At 39.1% G+C, this 27,336-nt stretch overlaps 2 protein-coding genes across 2 annotated transcripts in view; one reads left to right on the forward strand and one right to left on the reverse strand.

Moving 5' to 3' along the window:
- Window positions 1-22,490, forward strand: part of Wnk3 (WNK lysine deficient protein kinase 3) — a 107,323-nt gene extending 84,833 nt beyond the window's left edge. Inside the window, exons 19-24 of the mRNA XM_051142131.1 lie at window positions 3,647-3,878; window positions 4,267-4,397; window positions 5,196-5,812; window positions 11,659-11,870; window positions 19,166-19,368; window positions 21,807-22,490. Coding sequence (XP_050998088.1) covers window positions 3,647-3,878; window positions 4,267-4,397; window positions 5,196-5,812; window positions 11,659-11,870; window positions 19,166-19,368; window positions 21,807-22,142 — 1,731 coding nt within the window. The 3' untranslated portion in view covers window positions 22,143-22,490. The remainder of the gene's footprint in view (window positions 1-3,646; window positions 3,879-4,266; window positions 4,398-5,195; window positions 5,813-11,658; window positions 11,871-19,165; window positions 19,369-21,806) is intronic.
- The window catches only part of Shroom2 (shroom family member 2), a 1,329,704-nt gene that overhangs the window by 95,953 nt on the left and 1,206,415 nt on the right, over window positions 1-27,336 (reverse strand). The window lies entirely within an intron of this gene.

Genomic DNA, 27,336 nt, shown 5'->3' on the forward strand with positions numbered 1-27,336 from the left:
GAAGCTGGCATGGAACTCATTACCTTGCCATTCAATAGAATGTACCCTTTATAACTCAGTTACCTCTTAAAGGTTCTGCCTGTTTTTGTTTCCCAAAGCTTCACAATGGACATTAAATTTTAACATGATTTTGATGGGGGCATTGGAACCATAACAAAATCTCTTGGGGGTTCTTCATTGTTTAACGTATAGAAATACAGGTGACTTTTTCTTCTCTCTCTGTCTCTTCTGTCTCTCTCTCTCTCTCTCTCTCTCTCTCTCTCTCTCTCTCTCTCTCTCTCTCTCTCTCTCTCTCTCTCTCTGTGTGTGTGTCTCTCTCTCTGTGTCTCTCTCTCTCTCTCTCCACTCCCACCAGGCATGGAGTCTATGGTCCAGGTTAGCTTCAAACTCATGGCAATGTTCCTATCTCAACCTTCATAGTGGTGGGATTATAGATGTGAGACACTCCTCTTAGCTATAGCTGACTTTCATGTGTTATGGTTATATCCTTGAACTTTGCTGAGTTTGTTTATTGGCTCTAATAGATTTTGCTGTTCTTTTGGTTTTTCTTTAATTTCTTGTGTGTGTGTGTGTGTACATATGCAGGCCAGAGGTTGACAGCAGGCGTCCTTAGTTGTGCTTCACCATGTTCTGTTATGGCTAGATCACTGATTTCAGTAGTGTAGCTAGACAGTTTGCTCAGAGGACCTGAACTCAGTTCCTCATGCTTTCACACCAAGTGCTTTACCCACTGAGTCATCTCCCAACCTTGAATTTTCTCTTTTTTTTTTTCCTTTGAGACAAGGGTCTCACTGTATAGATCAGGCTGGCCCCAAAGTCAGAGAGATGCACCTGCCTACGTCTCCTGAGTGCTGGCATTAAGAGTGTGTACCGCATGCCTAGCTTTGGGTTTTCTATGTATAAAATTTTGTCATTTGTAACTGAAGTTAATTTTATTTGTTCATTTCCTGTTTTTCTCATATATTAACTTTTTCTTCATGTCATGTTTTCCTCTCTTTGTCCCTCTACTTTGTGTACTGAGATAATTTCTCTCCTATTTAGTCATTTTGCATCAGGGATTACATTTTTAAATTTTTAAAATAACTTTAACCCATTTTTTTCTTTAAAAAACATTTATGTTTAATTTTATATGAATGTATGTATGCCTGATATGTATGTATGTGCACCATGTGTGTACAGGAGCCTACAGAGGTCAGAAGAGGTGTTTGACTCCCCAGAGTTACAGATGGCTGTGAGCCACCATGTAGGTTCTTGGGACTCATACCTACTTGCCCTTAAGCACTGAACTCTTTCCTTCGCTGAGTTCATTATTTCCTTTCAGTGTTACTTTTCTTTAAGTTTTGTTAATTCTTAGTTCTGTGTTCAGTTTCCCATGTAAGCTTCTTTGTCCATCTGTCCATAGTGGTATTATATGATTATTGTAGCCACCTTTTAATTGTTGTGACAAAAATATGGGCCATCTATTTTGTCCTGTAGTAGCTGGTTTATAAAGGCCGCTGGGCTTACCCTTCTTGTTAGGTATTGTCTTTGCCCCTCACTGACTTTTCTCTTGGCCAAAATCTTTTTCTCCTCTGTGCTCTCATTTTGGGAGCAGGTACTCTGATGTTTCTTGCTTGGTATTGAGAGAAAGGATGTGGAATGGCTGTTATTTCTTTGGTACCTTAATCAGTATATTCTTCCATTCATAATTGTCTTTTGAAGCAGTAAGTCAAAACCCTCTTTATGACATTCACAGTCTCTGTGGTAACATAAAAGCCCATGACAAATTACAATACCCAAATGAGATGATCAGGGACTTATGCATACTAGTAACATTTGCAGGTAGACATTTGTTCAAGGAATCAAAGGAAGGCCAGTTAAGTAGAAAGATATTTTTAAAATATAATACGCTGAAAAAACCAGAGAACGATTGAGTGGAATTTTGTGAGCACCCTTTTGGTTGATCAGGTTTCTCTGTTGCTATTCATATTTACCACCTGAGTGTGTAGTCTCTTGAGACAGTTCCTACATATATTACAGTTGGCCTTTTCTTCCTGCAGTCATAAATTCATAAACTATGTCTATACCTGTTTTTGTTGCTGTTGTTGTGTCTAAGTATTTAATCTGATCAGGGTAACTAAAATTTATAGTAAATATGCCATCTGTTTTATTCACTACATATAAATATATTTTACTTATAATTTCAATGGGATCAGTGTAGTACTTTCTGAAATGTATTTTATAAGTTTTTTTTCTCTCCTAATTGAAATAGTAGTATTATTAACCCAAAATGAGACTTCAGAAACTTGATTACTGATTGATCAAAATCTCCCCTCACCCCTGGTTTTTTTTTTTTATTTTTATTTTTTGAGGCAACCCCTCATGTATCTTAGGCTGGCCTCAAACTTACTACATAACTGAGGATGACCTGCCTCTACCTAATATCCCTGCTTCCACCTTCTGAGTGCTATGATAATGGTCGTATCCACATGAATGCTTTCTGTGGCTCTGGGAATCAAACCTAGGACCTTGAGCCTGCTATAAGCCCTCTACCAAGTGAACAACATCTCTAGTCCAAAATTTCCCTTTGACCCTTGATTTGTTTTAATTGTTAATAATATTAGCCTATTATCATGTAGGATAGCTGGCTCCCTTTAAATGAGTGCTATATCCCACCTTATATGCTTTTATATTCACTTACAATATTCTATTATTAGTAACCATTCTTATGTTTCAAAGATTCTATGCATTAAGTTTTTGTATTGATTACCATAGATAATTTTTGTTTGGTTGGTTGGTTGGTTTGGTTTTTTGAGACAGGGTTTCTCTGTGTAGCCTTGGCTGTCCTGGACTCACATTATAGACCAGGCTGACCTCGAACTCACAGGGATCCACCTGCCTCTGCCTCCTTCCAAGTGCTGGGATTAAAGGTGTGCGCCACCACTGCCCAGCGATAATTTATTTTTAAAGCACTCAATTTACACCTAGCAAGTAATCATGGGTTTTTGAGGGTGGTAGGAGGACAAGACAATAGCAATCATAGCTTGATGTTAAAAATTCTTAGAACATGAATTTACAATAATTTTTTATTTCACTGTAAATTTCTAGGTGATTTTATAAAGTAAGAAACTTGATTTCTTCATGTTTCTTTGTCATTCAAACAACTTTAAATATCTTGTTTTTTAATTGTATGATATATCAAGCATCTTTAACTCTTAAATAATAGGAGAGTAAACTAACATTTCATGAAATAGCATTTATGACCAGGCATAGTGCTGTACAAGTATAATCACATCCCTTAAGACAGAAAGACAGTAGGAGCCAGGAGTTCAGGGACATCCTGGGTTACTTGATACCTTGTCTCTAGTGAACAAAAAAAATAATAGTATTTTCAGCCATTTGGCACATATGAAGATAACTTATTTAAAAATTTAGTTTTCAAAGTTGATGTAATAATAACAGATATTTTAGCCTGGAAAAATAACATTCTCTTTTATTTAATCTGAAGACAACATTTCCAAAGAAATGCCCAGGCTTCAGTTTCAGTCTGATATGGTTCTATTACTGCAACAATGCATAGTGATAAGAAACTCCAGTATACCAAAAAATGTATTTGCCTAACTTAAATTATTACCACCTTGATTGTCTTTGTTTTTGTCTCCATTAGGAGATGTCCCCAGATGCTTCACTTCCAGGGGATCCAGAGGCCTATCCTGCTGCTGTGTCAAGCGATGGAACCATTCATCTGCAGACAGGAGGTGGATATTTTGGCCTAAGCTTTACTTGTCCTAGTCTCAAAAATCCTATTAGCAGGAAATCCTGGACTCGAAAATTAAAAAGCTGGGCATACAGGCTACGGCAGTCAACCAGCTTTTTCAAGAGATCAAAAGTCCGTCAAGGTAGTGTGCTTACAGTCAGGGACATAGACTAGGTAACATCATTTTTCATCTACTTTTTTTTTTTGTCGTTCATACTCAAGTCTTGCCATGTTTTCCATGTAGTTCACATATATTAAATACCCCATTAATGTTGTTGCCATTTTATTTTTTCCTTTTGTAACTAATTGGTTTTTCAGTTTTTCATTTCATATAGATACTAAGTATTGGGATAAATCTTGCAATGTCTGATTTAGAGTTAGGGACTTAAACAATGTTGCTTATACATTAACACCTTTTAATTATCTAGCAAGGGTTTAACTTTTCTGCTTTTCTTCATTTTGGGTAATGTATACAAATTTGTCTTAAAAATGATTTTCTCTTCTCTGCTTATAATTTGGCAACCTTACAGTGGAAACGGAAGATAAAAGATCAGCAATTGCTCCGGACCCCAGTCCACTGACACGGGAGTTCTCCACTGACACTAGGGCTTTGAGCAGATGTAAATCAGTGCGTGGATCATTTCAGCGGGGTCGGTTCCAGGTTCGTGTCTTTGGTTGACTTTGTCATCAGGCACCTTATGAAAGGGCACAGCAGGACTGCAGATTGAGCTTCATAATAGTTTGCCCATCATCTGCGAGAACCTGGGTTCTATCCCCAACACTATAAAAAGTGGCAGCATTTGAAGTTGATCTGTAGATGATTCTTACTTTAGCTATAAATTGTTATATATCTAATTTCTTTATCTTAGAATCATATCTTTTCACCTTAAAAAAGCCATCATTCAAGATGAACCTAAAGAATAAGGATTTTAATAGTTGCTCACAGAAGTAGGTCATCATTTGGGGGTCATTTTTATCAATTTAATCTACTTTTTTTAGATTTACTGATTTCATTCATGTGTGGGTGGGTGTGTCTGGGTGGGTGGGTGTGTCTGTGTGGGTGGGTGTCGTGTGAAGGTATCGGATCCCTGGAAGCTAGAGGTACAGATAGTTGTGAGCCACCATGTGGGTGATAGAAACCAAACCCAGGTCTTCTGCAAGAGCAGCAAATACTCTTAACTGCTGAGCCACTTCTCCTGCCTCCTTGATTTAATTTCATGTCCTTTAGAATCCCAGCCAATTTCTTAGTGGGATTTTATTTGAGTAACATGAAATAACATGAAGCCAAGGGCCCGGCTGAAAGACTTGCTGTAGGCAGAAAAGTTTTGGTACTACCAAACATTATACATGTCAGATCAACCCTTCCACTTGCCTGTGCTATATTTTGATGGTGCATTTCTTCATGAGGTTTACCCTATGATTACATGGAACCAGACAACTTTACCTTCTTATGTCTCAGGTGATTACAGTTCCGCAGCAGCAGCCAGTGAAAATGACGTCTTTTGGAAAAGAACACAGACCACCACTCAAGAAAACAACAGTCCAATCTAGTGAGCAAGCAGTAGCCTTTGCGGAGGCTGCAGTGTCACAGGTGGTCGAAGTGGAACCTGCCATGCCCACTCCTAAAGCTTTAGTTTCTTCACAAAAGCTACGCACTCTTCCTGAAACCTTTAAAGAATGTAAAGGAGATCCTGAACAAGGTGGCGTCTTATCTTTCAGCACAGCGCATAAGACCAGTGTGTCTTCCATGACTACAGAAAAGAAAGTGGGAGAAACTTCAACCACAGGAGTTAGAGTGCCATCTGGGTCTAAGCCATTAGATAAAGAAAAAGAGAAATCGGTTCCTCGGAAACAGTCGCGTACTAATGAATTTTCAGCCACTCTTGCTGGTAATGGAAAGTCGGTGGCAAAAACTGGCCCAGAGAGTAATCGGTATTTACCACCCCGTGAAGAGCAAGCCTGTGCTCAAGCACAGAGTTCACTCTTCTATTCTCCATCCTCCCCAATGAGCAGTGATGATGAATCAGAAATTGAGGATGAGGACTTGAAAGTGGAGCTTCAAAGATTACGAGAAAAGTAAGGATGCTCTCTCTTCTCTAATAGATGTAATTGTTTAGGGGTTATGGAATTTAATATTTGCTTTGTAGCAAATTTAGGATTGGTGACATTTTAATGATTGAAACTTTTCTATGATTAAAAAGTATACTGAATGCTACTGTAAAATGTTTATAAATGCTAAAGTCATTGTGTATAAAATTATTTTGGTTTTTAAAATGGTTTTATTGTTCAGGTGTTTTGCCAGTTTGTGTGTTTGTACACCCTATGTGTGCAGTGCCCATAAAGGCCAGAAGAGGTTGTTGGGTATCCCTCTAGAGCTGGAGTTACAGTTGTGAGCTGCCATGTGGATGCTGGGAAATGAAGCAAGAGCCTCTGGAAGAATATCCAGTACTCTGAACTGTTGAGCCATCTCTCCAGCTCTTTCTTTTGGCGGCGAGTGTTTTTGAGACAAGGTTTCACTGTGTAGGTCTGCCCTATGTAGTTCTTCCTGGCCTGGTATACCATGGAGCTAATCCATGTTGACCTCAAACTTGTGGTGATTCCCCCTGCTTCTGCCTCCTTCCTGCTAGTATTAGAGACACATGCCAAGATGTATTGACCTCTTGCTTTTTCAGTCCCTGTTTCTTTTTTCCCCCTTTGTTTTTTGTTTTGTTTTGTTTTTTTGAGACAAGGTTTCTCTGTGTAGCCTTGGCTGTCCTAGACTCACTTTGTAGACCAGGATGGCCTGGAACTCACAGTGATCCCCCTGCCTCTGCCTCCCTGAGTGCTGGGATTACAGGCATACGTCACTATGCCCAGCTTCAGTTCCTGTTCTTTAGGACTACTAGAGTAAGAATTTACAACTCTTCTTAGCTTTTATTAGTAGACAGCTAATTTATATGGTCAAAGAGAATAGTTCATCTTTAGGAAAATATAAAATCCTTCCAAGATCAAGCTTGTTATTTAGCAAACGAGGTCATAACATTTTACTAATGATATTGAGGCAATATGTTTTATCATGTAGAGTGCTGCCTAATATGTTTTGTTTTGCTAGATTAAGCTAGGAATGATCTTGAACTCCTGACCATGTTGCCTCCACCTCCCAAAGGCTGAAATTATAGGCATGTGCTGTTATAACAACACAAAATTACCACCGCCAACAAAAAAATATTAACACCACTACAAAATTTATGATATACTTTGAAAAATGCCGTGCAAGCCTGGCAACCAGAGTTTAATCCCCAGAATCCACAGTGGAAGAAGAGACTCAACTGCTGCAAATTTTCCTCTGACCTTCACAAACGTACATATCATATACATATATACATAATAATAATAATAACAATTCATACAGCAAAAAATTAAAAGTTAACTAAAATACACATATATACATGTTTGATATTACATTGCATATATTTTAATTTTTCTATATATTCACTACAATGCAATTTATGTGTACTAATAATTTTATGGTACAATACTTATTTTTTAAGTGCTATAATATTTGTGGTGTTAGTATTCTACTTATATTTTATGGGATATTGTTATTGCTTGAAATATGGTCTTGCCATGTAGCCCAGGCTGGCCTTAAATTTCCAAGCTTCCTACTGCTTCAGCCTCCTGATTACAGGAATGTTTTGAATCATTCTGAAAAAACTGTTGGCTTTTACAGCTGCCTACATTGATTATGAGTACTTGATTTTGGTGGGGAAATATGGATTCTCATAACGGGTCTTTTTATTCTGGGATTGGAGAGACAGTGGGTAAGAGGACTTCCTGCTCCTTAGTTCCCAGCACCTCTATCTAATGGCTCACGACTACCTGTAACTCCAATTCCAGGGGTTCTGATGGCCTCTACAAGCACCCACACACTTGTGCCATGTACGCACGCGCGCGCGCGCACACACACACACACACACACACACACACACAAAATAGGACCAGGTGTGGTGGATCTCTGTGAGTTTGAGACCAGCTTGTTCTACAAAGCAAATTCCAGGCCAGCTGGGGCTTTATAAAGAAACCCTGTCTCAAAACAAAATCAATACAATAAATAAAAGAAAAACATTATTCTGCCATCATTTTTTAAAAGATTTATTTATTTATGATACATACAATGCTCTGCCTGCTTGTACTCCTGCATGCCAGAAGAGGGCATCAGATCACATTATAGATGGCTGTGAGCCACCATGTGGTTGCTGGGAATTGAACTCAGGACCTCTGGAGGAGCAGTCAATGCTCTTAACCGCTGAGCCATCTTTCCAGTCCCTCTGCCATCGTTTTTAATAAAGATAAGGTCTTAACTATGCAGCCCCCTATCCAGTGCTAAGGATTGAACACAGAATTGAGTGTGCTAGACAAGGGCCCTGCTGTCACCAATCAACTATCTGTGGTCATTTTGTTCTACTCTAATAGAAACTAGAAAGGAAAAATGAGGTCTTCAAGTACTGGTTCTTGGTTTCCTTTGTATCCTTTGGTGTTTTTTAAAATAGTGAGCTGAAGGAGGAGGTGGGATGATCTCTAGTCTTAGCTCTGTGCAGACCTAGTAGCAAGACCCTTAGCTCTAAAATACTAGTTATTACATAGGACCAGGAAGTTGGGATTCCTTAGCCCTTGGCAGCAGCTGGCATTGCAACTGATAGGTAGCCCTAGGTATCAGGATTTCTCAGCCCTTGGCAATGGCCAGTATTAGAGCTATCAGGGTAGGGTTTCTGAGACCTTCCAGGCTTAAGTCTTGACAGCTCTCTGGAATCCTTCCAGTGACCAGGACCAGCCATTTCTTTTCTCCAAGTTTTTTAGCTTCCAATCCTTTTCAGCCACAGCTCTCTTTCCTTTCAGCTTCCACTATCCTCTTAGTCCCTGCCTGGCCAACTATTAAGCCATCTCTTCTCCAACTGCGGAACAGTTGAACTTTGCTGATTTTGAAGCTCAGCCTGCTGACAACCAAACTCTGTCTCTTCTTCAGCTGGCAACTAGCCAGCTCTCATTGCCTCTGCTTTCTCTACTGTTTCTTTCTCTGCGCTTATCAGCCCAGCTTATCCTACTGAAAATAGGCAAGACCACCCAGGAGAAAAAGCTTTATATTTGGGCCTAATGTTGTAACACCAGAGATGCTAGCACAAGAGAGTCTTAACATCCTGCTTCTATAGCCAAAGGGGTAGCTGGCCCAATCCCAGCATACTTTACACAGCATTGTCCCTTGAGCAACAGCCACAGCAGTCTCCCTGGTAGGCTACCAGAAGTTATTCCCCTCTGGCCTTTCAAGAGGAGAAGAAAATGTTTGCAGAGCCTTCTAGAGTTCTGTAATGCTTTTGATAGCAAAAAGCTAAATGCACACTATTAGAACAGTCCTAGTTAAGACTGAGCCTCAAAAAAAAAAAAAAAAAAAAAACCTGGACCTCTGCCTCCAGGAGCTAGAACAATCAGCAGAGTTCACTGTGTAGTTTTCACAAGGCATCTGTGGGGTGTTCAAAACTGCTGCTGCTGCTAGCAGAAGAATGGTCCAGCTGGCTGGCAGTCTTTGATCTCAACCAACCACGACAGCAAGGAAGAGTCCAAGAACTACTAGTTAGGGGGTCAAATTGTAGTCCCCTAATAACTGGGCTTTTTTTTTTTCCAAATAAAAAAATGAACACCAAAAGGAGTATTTAGAATAGGAACTTAAAAGAATTTATCATTAATACTAATAATAGCTACTTTAACAGATTTTAATAGTGATTAAAACCTGCCCAGTGGAGCCAGGCACAGTGGCACATGGCTATAATCCCAGATTTCAGGGAGGTAGAAGCAGGTGGATCTCCATGAGTTCAAGGCCAGCCTGGTCTACCAAGTAAGTCCAGGACAGCCAAGGCTACACAGAGAAACCCTGTCTCAAGGGGGAAGAACCTGCCCAGTGGCTAAGGGAATGAACACCTGTTCTCTCTTACTAGCCCTGGACTACCTGCCCAGCCCTTTGTCATTCCTTTGTCATTAGGGTTTGTCCATAGTATTTTATTAGACAGTGGTAGATCCTATAAACCAACAATTGTAAGCTGTTTGTTTTTTTCTTTTTTTAACCTAAGTCAGTTTGAATAATCTATAGTTGTGGGGCTTTGTATTTAAAAAGTTAAATTTTAAAAATTAAGGGCTGTCCTGTGGCACACACCTTTAATTCCAGTACTCAGGAAGCAGAAACAGGCAGATCTCTATGGGTTCAAGCCACTCTTGTCTATAGTGAGTTCTAGGCCAGCCAAGTCATACAGTAAGAACCTGTCACAATAAAAGTGATATATGGGATAATATTTAGATAACATAATGAAAAAGCAAGCCAGTAGACTCCTTGTACTTTTCACACTATACCTCACTTCTCAGAAGTACTCACGGTGAACTGTTTGGGATATAATTTGCTGGTTCTTTTTCTGCATATATTTTTGTCCTTTTACATTATTAAAATAAACAACAAACATTCTATATTTTTGCTTTAAAATGTTGTCTATAAATATTCTTATCTGCTGGGCGTGGTGGTGCACACCTTTAATCCCAGCACTGGAGGGGGGCAGAGGCAGGCAGATAGCTGTGAATTTGAGTCTATCCTGGTCTACAAAGCAAGTCCAGGACAGCTAAGGCTACCCAGAGAAACCTTGTCTCAAAAACAATGTCTTCCCATGGTATGCTTATATAAATGACACTTATCTTTTTATACACAGAGATTTTTCTGTGGAATACAATTAAAAGGCCTGGTTGGTTACTCGTGCCTGTAATTCCAGCACTTGGGAGGCAGAGGCAGAAGTAATGCCACAAAGCTAACTGGTGCATTCCAGGCTAGCCAGTGTTACACAGTGGCATCTTGTGTCCAAAAAAAAAAATCTGAAGCCAGGCATATTGGCACACATCTTTAATCTCAGCACTCGGGAGGCAGAGGCAGGCGGATCTCTGTGAGTTCCAGGCCAGCCTGCTCTACAAAGTGAGTCCAGGACAGCCAAGGCTACACAGAGAGACCCTGTCTCAAAAAAAAATCTGAAAAGATATTCATGTTCTAGTATAGCCACATCATTTTATATTCCAAAATACATAAAGTGTTTGTTCCTTTGTAGGTTAACAACACAGACTGGAAATAACAAATCTTTTAATATTATGTTAATCAGATGAATTAAAATATTTCCTTAGCTGGGCATGGTGACATGTATCTGTTATCTTAGCCACTTAAAAGGCTAAGTCATGAGGTTTATTTATTTATTTATTTATTTATTTATTAGTCATGAGGTTTATAAAGGCCAGCTTGGGCTACAAAACAAGACCCTCACCCCTAATTTTTACATTGATATTTATAACTCTTCCTGTTTGAAATAACCTTTCATTTTTGTTATGGTTCATTTTATATATATGTTTGCATGGGCATCAGTGTGGGTATCCACAGAGGGCAGAGGAGTTGGGCCCTCTGGAGCTGGAGTTACAGTGGTTGTGAGCACCTGATGTGGTTGCTGGCAACTGAACTGCAGTCCTGGAAGAACAGTGTGTGCCCTTAACTTCTGACCCATTTCTCCAGCCCCCACTTCATATTCTTTACCCTTTAAAAATTATTTCTTTCTCATTACTAGTTTTAGTAAAATAAGGAGAAAGTTGATATTATTAAACTATTTGGCTTTAAATTTCATTTTATTGTCTGTCTTCCTCTGTATTGAAACTAGCTACTTGTCCTAGTCAATTTGTCTATCTTTTTCTTTGTTATAAGATCAGTAGTATTCTTAGGAAGGCATTTCCCATCCTAAAATTGTAAAAATAGTCTACATTCCACCGTTTTTAATACTACTGCTTTGTTAAGCTTTATTTGTATCATCATAAGGTTTCTAAAGTTGTTTTTATGGCACCAAACTTACTAAAATATTTTCTGCATAATTTTTACTCAGACACATTCAGGAGGTGGTCAGTCTTCAAACACAGCAGAATAAAGAGCTTCAGGAGCTCTATGAACGCCTTCGAGCAACTAAAGACAGCAAAGCACAATCTTCAGAGGCTCCTTTGCCACCTGCATCACCACGCAGGCCAAGATCTTTCAAAAGTAAACTTCGAAGCCGCCCCCAGTCCTTGACGCAGTCAGACAGTGTCATTGCTGTGAAAGGTAAGTGGTCATACATGGAGTTGTTTCAAAACCGAATCAGAGTTGGCCATGCCTGTAGTTGAAGCACTCGGGAGACTGAGGCAAGAAGATGGTGACTTCAAATCTAGTCTGGGCTAAATAGTGAGAACCTGTCTCAAGAAAAATAAAATCCAGTCAAAGAACAGCAAAATTTGAAAAACAGTGATTATACAAGTTGCTTTTTATTAGGCTGAAATAAGTTAATGTTGTACACATTGATCTAAAATACTTCTATCTTTTTGGCACTGAATGTTCTCTAGTGAAATAATGATTAATATAAGTGACAGATATTGGAGAATAACTAAGCTTGTTTGTTTTATGTTTTTATTTGGAGAACAAACAGGTGAAATTCCAGTACTTTCTCCTAGAATAGTTTCTGAAATATTCCAATCAAATGAGAATTTCTAGTCTTACATTTAGAGTTGGTTTAGAAGTTTGTTGAAGCCAGGTGGTGGTAGCATATGCCGTTAATCACAGAGGCAGATGGATGTCTGTGAGTTCAAGGGCAGCCGGGTCTACAAAGTGAGCCCAGGACAGCCAAGGCTAGGCCGGGAAATCCTGTCTCATAAAACCAAACAACACAACACAACAAAACAAAACTAAAAGTTTGTTGATAGTGCAGGTAAATTTTGAAGTAATCCCATGTTGTTGTGAAGCAAAAGGTCTCTATGTATTACTTTTTAAGATTTATTTTATTGGGGCTGGAGAGATGGCTCAGTACTTAAGAACACTGACTGCTATTCCAGAGAACCCAGGTTCAATTCCCAGCACCCACATGGCATTTCACAACTGTCTATAACTCCAAGATCTGACACCTTCACACAGACATACATGCAGGCAGAAGGCAATGCATATAAAATAAAATATTTATTTTATTTTCATTTATGTGTATATTGGCACATGTGTATGGGTGCCTGTGGAGACCAGAAAAAGACATCAGATCTCCCGGGGTTGGAGTTACAGACAGGTGTGAGTCACCTGACTTGGATGCTGGGATCCAAACTCTGCTCTTCTGTAACAGCCAGTGTTCTCAACCACTGAGCCATCTCTATAGCCCCCTTTATATTATTTTTTTAATGTTTTTAAAGCTGGGCATGGTGGCCCACATCTGTAATCCCAGCACTCAGGGAGGCAGAGGCAGACAGATCGCTGTGAGCTAAAGGCTAGCCTGGTCTACAAAGTGAGTCCAGAACAGCCAAGGCTACACAGAGAGACCCTGTCTTGAAAAGAACGTATTTTTTAAAAATAGGGGCTAGAAGTGGCGCGTGGTGGCACACACCTTTAATCCCAGCATTCAGGGAGGCAGAGGCAGGTGTATCTCTGTGAGTTTCAGGCCAGCCTGGTCTAAAGTGAGTCCAGGACAGCCAAGGCTATCACAGAGAAACCCTGTCTCGAAAAACTAAAAAAAAAAAAAAAATGGGGCCTAGAAAGATAGCTTAGTCATTAAGAGCACTGGCTGCTCTTCTAAAAGACGTGGGTTCAATTCCCAGCACCTACCTGGCAGCTCATAACTGTCTGTAATCCTAGTTCCAAGTGATTTGACACCCTCACATGGACATGCATGCAGGCAAAACACCAATGAGCATAAAAAATAAAGAAAAGAAAATTGTATTTCTTTTTTAAATATTTATAATTTATGTGTATGAATGTTTGCCTGCATGTATGTATATACACCACATGGTGTGCCTGATGCCCATGGAGTCAGAGGGCAATGCCAGATCTTCTAGAACTGGAGTTAAGGATGGTTGTGAACCACCACGTGAGTGCTAAGAAGCAAAACCAGGTTCCTCTGCAAGAGCAACAAGTGCTCATAACTGCTGGGCCATCTCTCCAGCCCCTACCATGTACTTTTTCAACTTTGGGGAAAGAGTCCATATATTCTTAGCTAATAAAGAAGTTCCTCATCAGGTTAGGCTTCTACGGTTCCATGTACATAGTGAAGGTCAACATGCCACATACTTGCATATCCTTTTCTTCTTTTTTTTTCTTTTTCTTTTTTTTTTTTTTCTGTACCACTCAGCAATACTACTCAGAAGAGTGAAGTAGAACTAGCCTAGATGTCCTTCAGCAGATGAATGGATAAAAGCAATGTGGTGCCCAGTTCAATTACATTTTATTCAGCTATAAAGAAAAACAAAATGATGGAAAACTAATTATGTGTGGTGGAATATACCTATAGCTGCAGCACAGGGGAGGTTGAGGCAAGAAGATGGTTGAGCATGGAGGCCAGTCTATACTGAGCTATACTTTGGATGATTCTGATAAAAACAGAATTGAAGGGTAGATTAGGATTGAAGGTAGCTTTGTAATTTCAGTATCACAAGTTGTAGGACTCTCAGTACGATGTTATTGCATTCATAGCTAGACTTTATTTTGTTCCTAAATGCCTTGCTTATTTATGTTTTTGGTTTTTGTTTAGAGGTGAAGTCTTGTTATGTTCCTTGGCTGGGCTCAAATTATCCCTCTACCTCGGCCTCTGGAGTTGCCAGGACTATAGGAGAGGCACTCTCTGTGCTTTTTCTTTTTTCTTTTTTTTTTTTTTTTGCAGTTTGCTGAAGATTGAACCACAAGAGCCTTGAACATTCTTGGCAAGTGCTCTGTGAGAAAGATATCCCTAGCTTACCCAAATGGCTTATTTTTCTTTATATTTTCTGTTGTGCCCAAACCATGGCTTTCATATGGTTAGGGATTATTAGTTCAATTATTTAAAGTGGGCTATAGTAGTTTCTACCTGTTGTTGAACTTTTCTTTTCAAGTCTATGAATTTTTCACTGTGGATTTTGGAACTTTGCTGCATGTGTTTGTGATTGTTCTATATTTTGATATCGATACATATTTATGATGAGTATAGACAGCCAGTTTTCTTTAGTTTATTACTTATATGTTGTACCTTTTCCATTCTTTTAATGTATTTTTATTTTTAATTAATTAATTTAATATGTCTCTCTGTATGTTCATGTGTGTACCTACATATGTCTGCAGCACGCATTTGGATGTCAGAGGATAAGTTATGGGACTTAGTTCTGGAGATCAAATTCAAGTTGTCAGGCTTGGTGACAAGTGCCTTTATCCACGAAGCCATCTTCCCAGCTCTTTTAGGGTTTTGTTGTTGTTGTTTTGGGTTTTTTGTTTGTTTGGGGGGTTTTGTGGTTTTTGTTAGTTTTGTTTTTTTAGACAGGGTTTCCTTGTATAGCCCTGCTGTCCTGAAACTCGTTCTGTAGACCAGGTTGGGCTCGAACTCAATAAAGATCCATCTGTTGAGTGCTGGGATTAAAGGCTTGTGCCACCACCTTCAGGCCCTTTTATGTTTTTTTATCTGAACAGTTTTTATTATGTGCATCATTATATAGTTAGATCATGTGTTTTATTTAGTCTGCCAACCTTTGACTTTTTATTGGGTTATTTAAACCATTTCTATATCATTTAAATATATTTTTTCATTATTTATTATGTATACAGTATTCTGCCTGCAGGCCAGAAGAGGCCATCAGATCTCATTATAGATGGTTGTGAGCCACCATGTGGTTGCTGGGACTTGAACTCAGAACCTCTGGAGGAGCAGTCAGTGCTCTTAACTGTTGAGTCACCTCTCCAGCCCCCTTAAATATATTTCTAATTATCACTTTCCTATTTGGTTTTTGTGTGTGTGTGTGTCTAATGACCTTTTTGTTACTCTTTGATTCCTGTCTGCCTTCCTTTGTATTAAATATGTATTTTTAAAAGATTCATCTCCCTCTCCCCCGTCTCTCTTTCTCTCTCTCTCTCTTTCTCTCTGCTGTGTGTGTGTGTGTGTGTGTGTGTGTGTGTGTGTGTGTGTGTGTGTTTTCCTTACCACTTTCCACCTATTCCTCTGAGGCACAGTCCCTCTTTGAGCCTCAGGTTCTTGGTTCCTTAGGTAGGCGGGAAGACAGCAGCAAGCCTCCCTAACAGCTGGAATTAAAGGTGTTTGGATGGATGCCTGGCTTATTAACCTGGGCCTGGGATATGAACTCCAATCTTCATGATTGTGTAAAAGTACTGAGCCATTTCTCTAGGCCTTACATAGATATTTTTTATAATGTTTAAATCCTCTTATTGTTTCCTTTATTACATTTTTTTAGTTATTTTCCTGTGTTGGCCATGGGGATTACAATTACCTTCTAAGTTCAAGGCAATATAATTCAGAATAATACTATCTTAATTTTTTCAATGGTATATGCATTTTCTTCTGGGTATGTGCCTTCCTTCCTTTGTACTATTATTATTGTACACATTAAGTTTTTACATATTATAAGCCAACCAACACATGTATATAATTATTGATTTTTTTAGTCATCTTTGTAATGAGATGAGAGAGTAAGAAAGTTATAAGCAGAAAGTACGCTTATACTAAATATATCTACTGACATAGTTCTCTTTGTTTCTTCACAAACACTTTTACTACATTGCTAACTTTTATTTTATAATAATGAACTTCATCTGTTCTTTTTCCTTTACACAGCAGCAGTGGTAGCAATTCATTTTAAGACTTTCTCCAGAATTTTTTTTCATATTTTCAATTTATAGGATTTGTCTTACAAAGCCTTTGTATTCAAAGGCTATTAAAAGACCCAATTCTAATTGCTTTTCTCTTTGCAACAAAACATAATGTATAAAAAACTTTTGTTTTACTTGGGCAATCAAAAGGAAACTTCTTGGATTTCCAATTTAAGTGTATGACTGCTGTGACAGCCTCTAGCTCCTAGAAACAGCTGTAACTCTTTATAGTTTGTCTTTTGGCCCAGAGTTAAATGCCCTTAATTATCTACAACAGGTAGAACACTATTATAGCCAGAATTCTAAATTAGCTATTTAAAGTTCATCTGTAATGAAAATAGATAAATCCTTTTCTACCATAAGATGGGTAGAAAAACTAATGAAACATTGAAATTGAAATAAAGAAATATTTTATCCTATAAATGTCTAATAATAAATTAAATTAATAAATAATATCATGATGTAAGGATCCCCATAATATAAAAAGAAAGATCATTTTTGAAAAAGAGATCCTATCATTTGGACTCAGAGTTTCAAGGTCTTTGGGGAATAATGAAAAAAAAATAGACTCTATTTTTTTAAAGATTTATTTATTCTTATGTATACAGTGCATGTACACCTGCACTCCAGAAGAGGGCATGAGACATTCTAGATGGCTGTGAGCCACTATGTGGTTGCTGGGAATTGAACTCAGGACCTTTGGAAGAGCAGGTGGTGCTCTTAACCTCTGAGCCATCTCTCCAGCCCCTAAACTCTATTCTTAATAAGAGCACAAATCAAAGTCATGACATACACTTTTACTACACCCTCTGCAGCTCAGGGAATGTTATGGAAGAGGGACTGGAAGTATGCAGTAGGGGCTACAAAACACTTTTCCCTAGACTTGATCTAACCATTGTAATCATTAGCCCACCTGAACTGTAGTTACTAGCACTGGGACTACACAAGAGCAGCCCTATCAACAATTAGTCAAGGAAGAGCAACTCACAGGGCCCTATCCTTTACCTCTGAACTCCTGGCTGTTGATCATTTCTGAGCGGGGTAATCACCAGCCTTGGTTGTGTATACCCTCTGCTGTGTACTACCAGGCTCCAAGAGATAGCGCCAAACTTCCTCTAGTCCCACACATGTTCTCCATTGATCTTGCTGAGTCACAAAACAAATAGGCATGAATGTAAAATATTTGTAAAATTGAAGTTTTAAATTAAAAACCATACCAATCAAGGAAGGCTCTACTCTTCAAATGATTGGTTACATGGAAATTTAGATTATGGGGTATTCCACCATTAAGAATAACTACTTGAGCCGGGTGAGGTGGCGCACGCCTTTAATCCCAGCACTCGGGAGGCAGAGGCAGGCAGATCTCTGTGAGTTCAAGGCCAGCCTGGTCTACAAAGCGAGTCCAAGACAGATGAGGCTACACAGAGAAACCCTGTCTCAGGGGAGGGGGGAAGCAATTACTAGTTATCACTAGGTGGTGGCAGGGCACAATCGCTGGCCTTTAATCCCAGCACTCAAGAGACAGAAGCAGGAGGATCTCTGAGTTCCATACCAGCCTGGTCTACAGAGGGAGTTCCAGGACAGCCAGGCTACACAGAGAAACTCTGTCTCAGAAAATAAACAAACGAATAACTAATTATCAGGGGCTAGAGAAATGGCTCAGCAGTCAGGTGAGCTTATTATTCTTACAAGGAAGGACGTAAGTTCAGTTCCCAGCAGCCATGTTAGGTGGCTCATGGCTGCCTGTACCTCCAGTTCATCAGACACCTGCACTCATACAGACACACATACACATAATTTTAAAATGATAAAAATAAACAGTGGGTATAACACCTTTTAAACTCTTATATGTGTATGTGTATATGAAAGTGTGTAATATAGTAGTTTCCATATAGCTTTTTCAAACATCTTTAAGGTAGATATTCCCTCCCCCAACCCTCTCATTTGCCCTATTCTCTCATCTCCCTCCTTCATACCCTCTTCAATTAGGTCTTTCTCTCCCCTCCCATAGGTGGCCCCCCTTTTTTTTGGTTTTTTTTTTTTTTTGAGACAGGATTTCTCTGTGTAGCCTTGGCCATCCTAGACTCACTTTGTAGACCAGGCTGGCCTCGAACTCACAGCGATCCGCCTGCCTCTGCCTCCCGAGTGCTGGGATTAAAGGCCTGTGCCACCACGCCTGGCCCTAGGTGGCCCCTTTTAATTTCCTGGCTTCTATAGGTACATGTCAGTCTTTGTTTTTTAACTCCTCCAAATATCTACTCAAAGACGCTAATAAAAATACTAAAATTATACTAATATTTTGGAGAGCCTGTTTATTACGCATGGTTTGTACCTATGATAACCTTTTAATTTGATGTCCAAGCTATAAGAAACTTTTGAGTGTTAAAGGGTTATTTAGTGATTACACTAGCATAACAGGTTTAAATTAGCAGTCTCAAATCAGCTATAATTTATGATTACCTTTATCTCATCTGTGTTGTTCAAAGAAGAGTTACCCTGGGCTAGGGAAATGGCTTAGTAGACAAAGGAGCTTGCTTCCAAGCCTGATAACTTGAGTTTGACTCCTGGGGATCCACATGGTAGAATGAGATACTCACTTTTGCTGGTTGTCCTGTGATCTACAAACAGACAGACAGACACACACACACACACACTCATACATATTAAAAATTATTTTTAAAAAACCACAGGGGAGTTATCTATTTATCAGTTGTAATTCGTTTACATGGCTTTCCTGTTTTGTTTTCTTTTTTTTCTTATAGATGCACCATGTGTGGAGACTAATACAGTGTCATGCCAGCAATCGCAAGCCAGTAAAAAAGGAATGTTTACAGATGACTTACACAAGCTGGTGGATGATTGGACAAAAGAAACAGTAGGAAATTTTCCTAGTAAGCCAAGTTTAAACCAACTCAAACAGAGCCAACAAAAATTAGAGACAGAAAACCGGAACAAGGCATATGAAGTAAGTTGTTTATTATCCATCCTCTTTATAAAAATTTGGGCCTATGGTTTTAGTTACTTAATTCTTCTGATTCAAAATAGCAATATAGTATGATCATTTGAATAAAGTTACCTCTATGTATCCATGCACATTTACAGAAAATGACCTGAGCTCTAACATTTACCTGAAGCTGATGACAACCATTTATGGGCAATGGGATTTGCAAGTGGTATTTTAAATTTTTTTCCATACTTTTTTCATTGGTTAAGCTATATAATAAATATTATTGTTTGAAAACCAATAATATATATTTTTTGGTTTCATGATTATGGATATTTTTAAAGACTGAATAAGAGAAGTTATAAATCTGCTCTTGAACATTCCTAAGATATTTCTGATTTGAATGCCCAAACAGGCAAGCTCCCCCTAACTAAAACCCCTTATCTGCTCATGTGTACCATTTCAGTGGGCAGTATCCAGGAATAATACAGTTAGACTGCAGCCGCCGCCACCAGGTCAGACAGTCATTCAATTACCAAATCTGGCCCCTTCTCTCTTAAATATCAGCTAGATCACTGTGACTAACTCCTGATTGGTCAGAAAGCATTGACCCTAATTCCACCAAATCCTATCTTCTTGCTTCAGTCAGTGCTCTTCTCAAAACAATGACTCAAACATCATCCTATTAATGGCCTGGGGCATCATAGCTATCCATCTTAAAATAAATACAGAATTTCTTATCACTACCACATTTGAGACCCGCCACTATCTACTCCTTAGATTCACTGTTCACCGCTCCTTGCTCTTTTCACATCAGCCAGACTGTCTTTCTTTCAGTCCTTCATCTTTCTTTCCTCATAAGACGCTTTTACACATGCTTTTTTTCCTACTTAGGCAGGAACTAAGAACTAGTTAACACCTACTCTTCCATTAGATCTCAGTTCAATTATCACTTTATCAGAGAAGCTTTTGATAACTACTTGTGGCGGTCAGAGGACAATTTATGGGAGTCAGTTCTCTCCTACCATGCGGAGTTTTGGAATTGGACTTAGGTAGTCAGGCTTGCGACACATGTCTTTACCCACTAGACCATCTAGCTGGCCCTCATTGACCATTTTTTAGTAGATCAAATTTCCCCTTAATAGCCAGGCATGGTCGCGCACACCTTGAATCCCAGCACTCAGGAGGCAGAGTCAGGCAGATCACTGTGAGTTCGAGGCCAGCCTGGTCTACAAAGCTAGTCCAGGACAACAAGAGAAACCCTATCTCAAAATATAGACAAACAAAATTTAGATGAATGGGGTGGGGGTGAGGAACTGGGAAGATAGCTTAATCAGTACAGTACTTACCATACAAGTATGAGGACTTGAGCTCACATATGAAAAAGCTGCTGTGTGGTACATGCATAATTACCAGCACTGGGCAGGCAGAGACGGGGAAATTCTTGGAAATTGCTAGCTAGTCAGCCTCACCTATTTAGTGAACTTCAAGCCATGGACAGACCCTGTCTCAAAAAACAAGTTGGATAGCACCTGAGAAACCATACCGACAGTGGACCTCTTGCATCCATATGCACATAAGCTTACATGCTTGTATATACACAATAAAGGTAAATGGTCAAGAATATAACAGAAGGTCTAGAGAAATGATTCAGTGGTTAAGAGCATTAGCTGCTCTTTTTTGAGACAAGGTTTCTCTGTGTAACAGCTCTGGCTGTCCTGGAACTTGCTCTGTAGTCCAGGCTAACCTTGAACTCATGGAGATCCGCCTGCCTCTGCCTCCCGACTGCTGGGATTAAAGGCGTGCATCACCACTGCCCAGCATTAGCTGCTCTTTTAGAAGACTTGGATTTGGTTCTCAGCACTCACATGGTGGCATACTTCTGGCTGTAAGTCCGGTCCTGGAGGATTCAGCGCCCTCTTCTGCCCTCCATGGGTACTACATGCACATGTCGCACATATACACATGCGGGCAAAGTATCCATAGAAGCAAAATAAAATAAAAAGAATGTAACAGAAGAGTCAGGCTTTAAGATAGTGAGAACGAACGAGCACCTACTATATTTCAGGTCCCCTTGTTACACTAATTATGATCCTCTGTGTCCAGAGGATCGTGTAAGATCATCGATTTTCATCTATGCCTACAGGTAAAAGCACATCTACAGCTGAAAGGAAGAAATAAAAGCAAAATAATAGTGTTAGCATGAGTAAAGTATGGACTAAAGTGTGAGCAGGGAGTTCATATAGGTGTTGGAATTATCTGGAACAGTACTGACATCCCTGCCTTGCTTGCTTGGTGATATTGGGTTACTTACCAGTTTTAGTTTCTATTTCTTCATCTGAAAATAGCTATACTGAAAGGCAGGGCAGTTAGGAAGATGAGCTGTAAGTAAAGATTTTTACCAATGAATAATGTGCCAAACTGAACTGATCTTTTGTTTTTATGTTTGTTTTTGTTAGAGCACTCCATCTACTATGGGCTACACACCAACCTGGATTTCTTCTCGCCCCCAAATTCGTGGAGCTGTCCCAGCCTCCTTGCCACAAGGACTCCCACTCCCTTCATTTCCTGGGCCCTTGTCATCATATGGAATGCCCCACGTTTGTCAGTATAATCCTGTAGGGGCCGCAGGGTATCCAGTACAGTGGGTAGGAATTTCAGGAACAGCACAGCCACCTATAGTGGTTCCTACCCAGTCTGGGGGACTCTTCCAGCCTGGGATGAATTTGCAGGCATTTCCAGCTCCAACTCCAGGAATGCAGAATCCAGGTTCAATCCCCCCAGGTCCTAAATGAGTCCAAGCAGATGCTAAAGGAAGGGGAGAGGACTTTCAGAACACCTGCAACACTAAACTTTCTTCTTGAGTTCTGCCATATTTTCTCTCATTTGTGTCTTCTTTCAACTGTGTTTTTTTTTGTTGTTGTTCCAATGTGATATTTGATACAGCTCATCATTCTGTAGTCATGTGCAGTTTGCACATAGAACACTGCACACAGAAATGTTTTTTCACTTCAAATCCTATCCTCTTTGATACTTGATTTTTAAAAAATACTGTCCAGAATGCTTTAATAAGCTCAGCTTGAGTGTTACCATTTCCAGAACACCTCCATGTGTGGCTGAGATGCTCTCACTTCACCCCACCCTCTTTTTTATGCTGCTACCAGCAGTTGTATGATACTTTTCTTTAAATTGTGTAAAAAAAAATGTAGATTGGTTCTCCCCAAATGTGGATGAAATAAGATCCTCCAATAGCCAGTCTCGTGGGATTTGTCGCGTCTGTCTTAGGTTTACTTTTCCCAGAAGGCAGTAACTGGCTGCAGGAATGTTTTGATGTATAAATTTAGTATACTTTTGTCAAAGCAGTACAGATCATGAGTGTTTTTAAATGTGATTTTCTTCCCGTCATCACAGCAGTAGGAGTGAGGGCTTGTTTTGAGTGAGGCGGAGGGAAAGGAAAAAGCAGAACTGTAACAGTTCCTTGAGCCTACAGCTACCAGAGCTGCTTTTGGGTTCCGGTAATAACCCAAAGCAGCCATCTTTTCTCATGTGCACACCGCATTGGTTTTGAGCATCTGAGAGGCACTGGTTTGGCTTGCATTCTTTTGCTAGGCATTGCAGCTGATGTGAATCTCATTTGGGGTAATCCTTATAATCCTAACCAAGGAGATTCAGGTTAACACTTCTGTTAATCCATTCTTCTAAAGTGAAATGTACTTGACACACTAGGGTTTGTAGCTTTTGAGACTTTTACATAAAACACTGGCTTTACAGGGTTCTAAGAGATGTAGGATACACACTGTCCTGCAGTGAAATAGTACACCCTAGGATGATATTATTTAAATTGCCTTTAACCCTTTTTGATGACAATTTTTGGGTTGTTATAATTTCTTACTAGTATCTATAGTCTTAGGCCATTTTAGATCTTAGATGCGTTTGTCAGCCTCTTGAGAATTTGAGAGACTTCACTGTCAAGTTGCACTTTACTGGGTTTTATCCAGTTTTAGGAGGAAGGGAGGCAGTATCAAAATGTCCACCTTTGGTTTTTAGGAAGGCTAACTTTAGTAATCTTAAAGGCTAGTCACAGGGTTACCTACTATTCAGTCTGTGAAGCCCAAATAGACTTTTTACATGGTATATATCAACTCCTCCCTATACGTGTTCAAATGACTTACCATTGAAACTTTGAAAGTCATTTCTAATACATGTTTTCCTATTTAGGAATACTCTTGGTAACCATTCCAAATTGTGGTCTTTGTTTCTGTTGACAGATTTTCCTCCGTGTTCCTCTAAAAACTTACCCCGTGGGCTTGCCGGGAAGTGAGAAAAGCTTAATGGGTGTGCTTTTTTTTTTTCATACAGTATACTTTGTGACATTCAGTACCCTTTTTAAAAAGTTGTCTTATATTGCTTACCTGAAGGTCACACCCATCGTTACACTTTTGTCACTGTTATGGGGCATTCTATGGATTGCTGTTGGTAAGAGCCACAGTTTATTTTCCTAAACATCCTGTTTTGAATGAGTCCAGATCATGTGAACAGATTCCTCAAATTCCTTCTATGGTATTGCTTTCCAAGTTGAAGTGGCTTTTAGGATAGCAGTGTAGTGTGCTTACTTGCATTGCAGTGTTTTCCACATGTACAAAAACAATGCTCCTAAAACCCATAGTTCTTTAAAACTGTCCTTGTTTCATTATCAGTTGGTTTTGTGTAATTATATTGGGCTAACTAACCTATAAGGGAAAATACTACAGGTCTTAAGACTGGATCTTAAGCCGGGCGTGGTGGCACACGCCTTTAATCCCAGCACTCGGGAGGCAGAGGCAGGTGGATCGCTGTGAGTTCAAGGCCAGCCTGGTCTACAAAATGAGTGCAGGTCAAGGCTACACAGAGAAACCCTGTCTCGAAAAACCAAAAGAAAAAAAAAAGACTGGATCTTCTTTAGTTACAATCATTTTAAACAGTGCCCCATGGTGAAAAAAAGCCCCACAGATGACGTGTACAATCCCGTTTACTAATGGCTGCTCGACATAGTATGTCCTGTGTTTTGTTAAACATCTCAGTTTTACATATAATTCATCATTCTTGTTTGCCTGCAGATGTTTGCAGTGCCTTGTAATATTTAGAATCTTTTCAGGTTTTGCTGGAAAGAAAAGTCATCTTCTAAAATTTGAAGATGGGAATAGTGTACTGCTGTCTCCATGCTGACTGCAGTATCTGGGTTAACATATATGTTACATATACATTATGTATATGTAATGTGTAGAAGTTAAAGCGTACAGAAAAAAAAGAGTGTGCAGAAATTAAGAAAACAATGTTATTCGCCTTGCTGTGGGGTTTACTTTTCCTCATTACTTTTTGATTTGATTCAGATTATGGTCACTTTGTTTGTAAATACTGGTTAGTTTTCTAGATGGGAATTTTGTATTCTTTCATAGTTTTGCTAAGTCTTAGACTAGTGCTGTTTCCAGCCTTGCCTGAGGTCCTTTTCTTCCCCCCCATAAATAATGAATTCCAGAGAACACTCAGAAGTTCCCTTTTTCTTTGACAAAGTGTCTAGTGCGTATAATGGGCCTTCTGTTCGTTTCTAGAAAGCACACGAACCTATCCTTCTTGTTTTCTTTCTTCTAATCAGCATAAAGGCTGCACTTAGCCACCATCTTGTAATGTTCCTTGGGAGACAGTCTGTATGGCCAGCTGCTCTGTTTACCTCTCCAAGTGCACAACTGATGAGCAGCGCTATGTCTTCATGTGTGCCTGGGAAGTTGGGTAACATCATAAGACTGTGAAACCAGTACTGCTGTATTCAGTGCAGATAACCCTCCACACACCCACAGCAGCCTTGATCTAAAGCAATTTGCTGTAGTTTAACAGATATCCCTGCAGTTTTTCATCTCTTCCTTGCTTATATCAAGCGTAAGTTCTAATAGTTTGACAAGGGAAACTAACTGTGAAAGTTTAAAAGGCACTTCCGCTGTGATTTTTGGGTTGAGTGTAGAGTGTTCTTTACGGTATAATGCAATGTTATCATCTGAAAACCCCAGATTTAATTGCAGTCCAGTTACTTTTGTTTATCTACCTCGTTTTTCAGTACTGTTTTAGGTGCACAAGTAAATGTTGCCTGTGAAACTTGCTTTTTTGCCTTGATTCTTTACGTTGTTTTAGATTCTCTATCTGGCTTGCCTTTCTTGTCCTAGCACTCACCATGCATGTGAGATGAGAGGAGCTATCATTCTGCCGCCAATCCGTGTTTAAACGATGAGAGCCATGCACCTCTGTGTGATAAAGTTAGGGGATTTGGGGATGGAAAGCAAAGAGAGAAATCAAATTGGTGGCAATAGAAGACTTAGTGGTGGGAGTTAGTTTTCAAATAATCAAGTGATTCAAATGTACTGAAGTGAGACAGTCCCAGTGCCTGCAGCTTCACATGTACTGGCAATGCTTTCTCACCTCAGTGCCTAAAGGGCTTTAACTACCACAGTGAAATACTTGACTTCTTATGGCAGTGACCCATCTCCAAAATGTTAGCATACTGCCTTGTATTTAGAGTAACAGTTTGTTATCATAAAATGGCAGGATGAATTTCATTTGAGTCATAGTTGGTAATAAGAGTTTAGATAAGTGCTTATCTAATCTCTGTAATTTATGGAGTTGACTCTCTTTGCTGTATTTTCTAAGCATTGAAATTCCCTTTCCCCATTTAAAAGAAAAACTCAGCAAGTGTTTGTAAGTGGATATTCCTTGTTTCACATGTTTACCATGTAACACTACATTTTTAATATTAGTAAATACTATATTTTAGTCATTGTTTATAAGTACATTCCTGAGGTATATTTGCCATCAATTTGTGATTCAGTTACCTCACATTCTGTTTGATTAAGAAAAACCTGAGCCTTCTGAGGTGGTATGCAAGCCATTTTCTAGAATAGATTGTTTTTTTAAATCTGTAGTCTATAAGAGACTTATTTTCCCTCCCTTTATTTAGAAGATGTAATAGAATGGTATCTATATATAGAAAAGGCTTTTGATTTGCTAAATATAATTCTAGGGTTAAAATTTTTAAATCTAATCCAGATTATAAAATGAAAACACTCAAACCTACTAAAATTAACTTTTAAGTAAAATTACTATGAAATTTGTATGGATCTATACTTTCAGGCCACTGTGGAAATAGTCCCTTTCTCTGTGTGTATGAAGGATTAATTCAAACATTGATCAGGGACCTTGATAACTAACACATGAATGAGCCCAAAGTAGTAATCAGGTTAAAGTTATTTTCCACTGAGATGGTTGAAAGAGCGTACAGTTCAACAGCTCTGATTCTGGAAGGTTTTCTTTGAAGTAAAGCAACACAGACTGTTACTAAGCTAAAAGTCAGGCAAGAAGGCAAGGGAAAGACTAAGCTCTGAAGGGACAGTGCTTCGAAATGCATACTTGTCGCCCTTCTGGCTTCTTTATGTTGTATTTCTTTCCACTATAATTTAAGATTTCAGGTTGAGATTTGTAGTCTAGACCCCTCAGCAGATGGAGTGGATATAGTGACTGATAAGAAAGTGCAGTTGAAGGTCTGCCATGCGCAATCACTTAAAGCTATTAATTTGTTTAATGCAAATATTAAGCATGTAGACCTAGTGCAGCATGGGAGCCACTCAGGAAGTTTATGAAATTAAACTTTCATGCATAAATTACCATGAAGTATGTAGAATTTCAGCCAATTCTCAATACTTAACATTTAGTTATATATGTGAACTCTCCTTTCTTAATTCGGAATATATAGAATGCTATTAAACTTACTTTAACCCTTTTTAACATTAACTTTTATTTTGGTAAGCCAAGTGATCTACCTTTCAGGAGTTGTCTGGTTTTGATTCTTCGAAACTGTGATTTTTATTTTAATTACTACCCAACTGTTGTTAAAGATTTTGTTTCCTGGAATTTTGTTTTGAAACAAAAATAAAGGCTGTGTTAAATGAGTATGTCACCTTATTAAAA

This window comes from Acomys russatus, chromosome X (genome assembly GCF_903995435.1).
Source record: "Acomys russatus chromosome X, mAcoRus1.1, whole genome shotgun sequence".
NCBI lineage: Eukaryota > Metazoa > Chordata > Mammalia > Rodentia > Muridae > Acomys > Acomys russatus.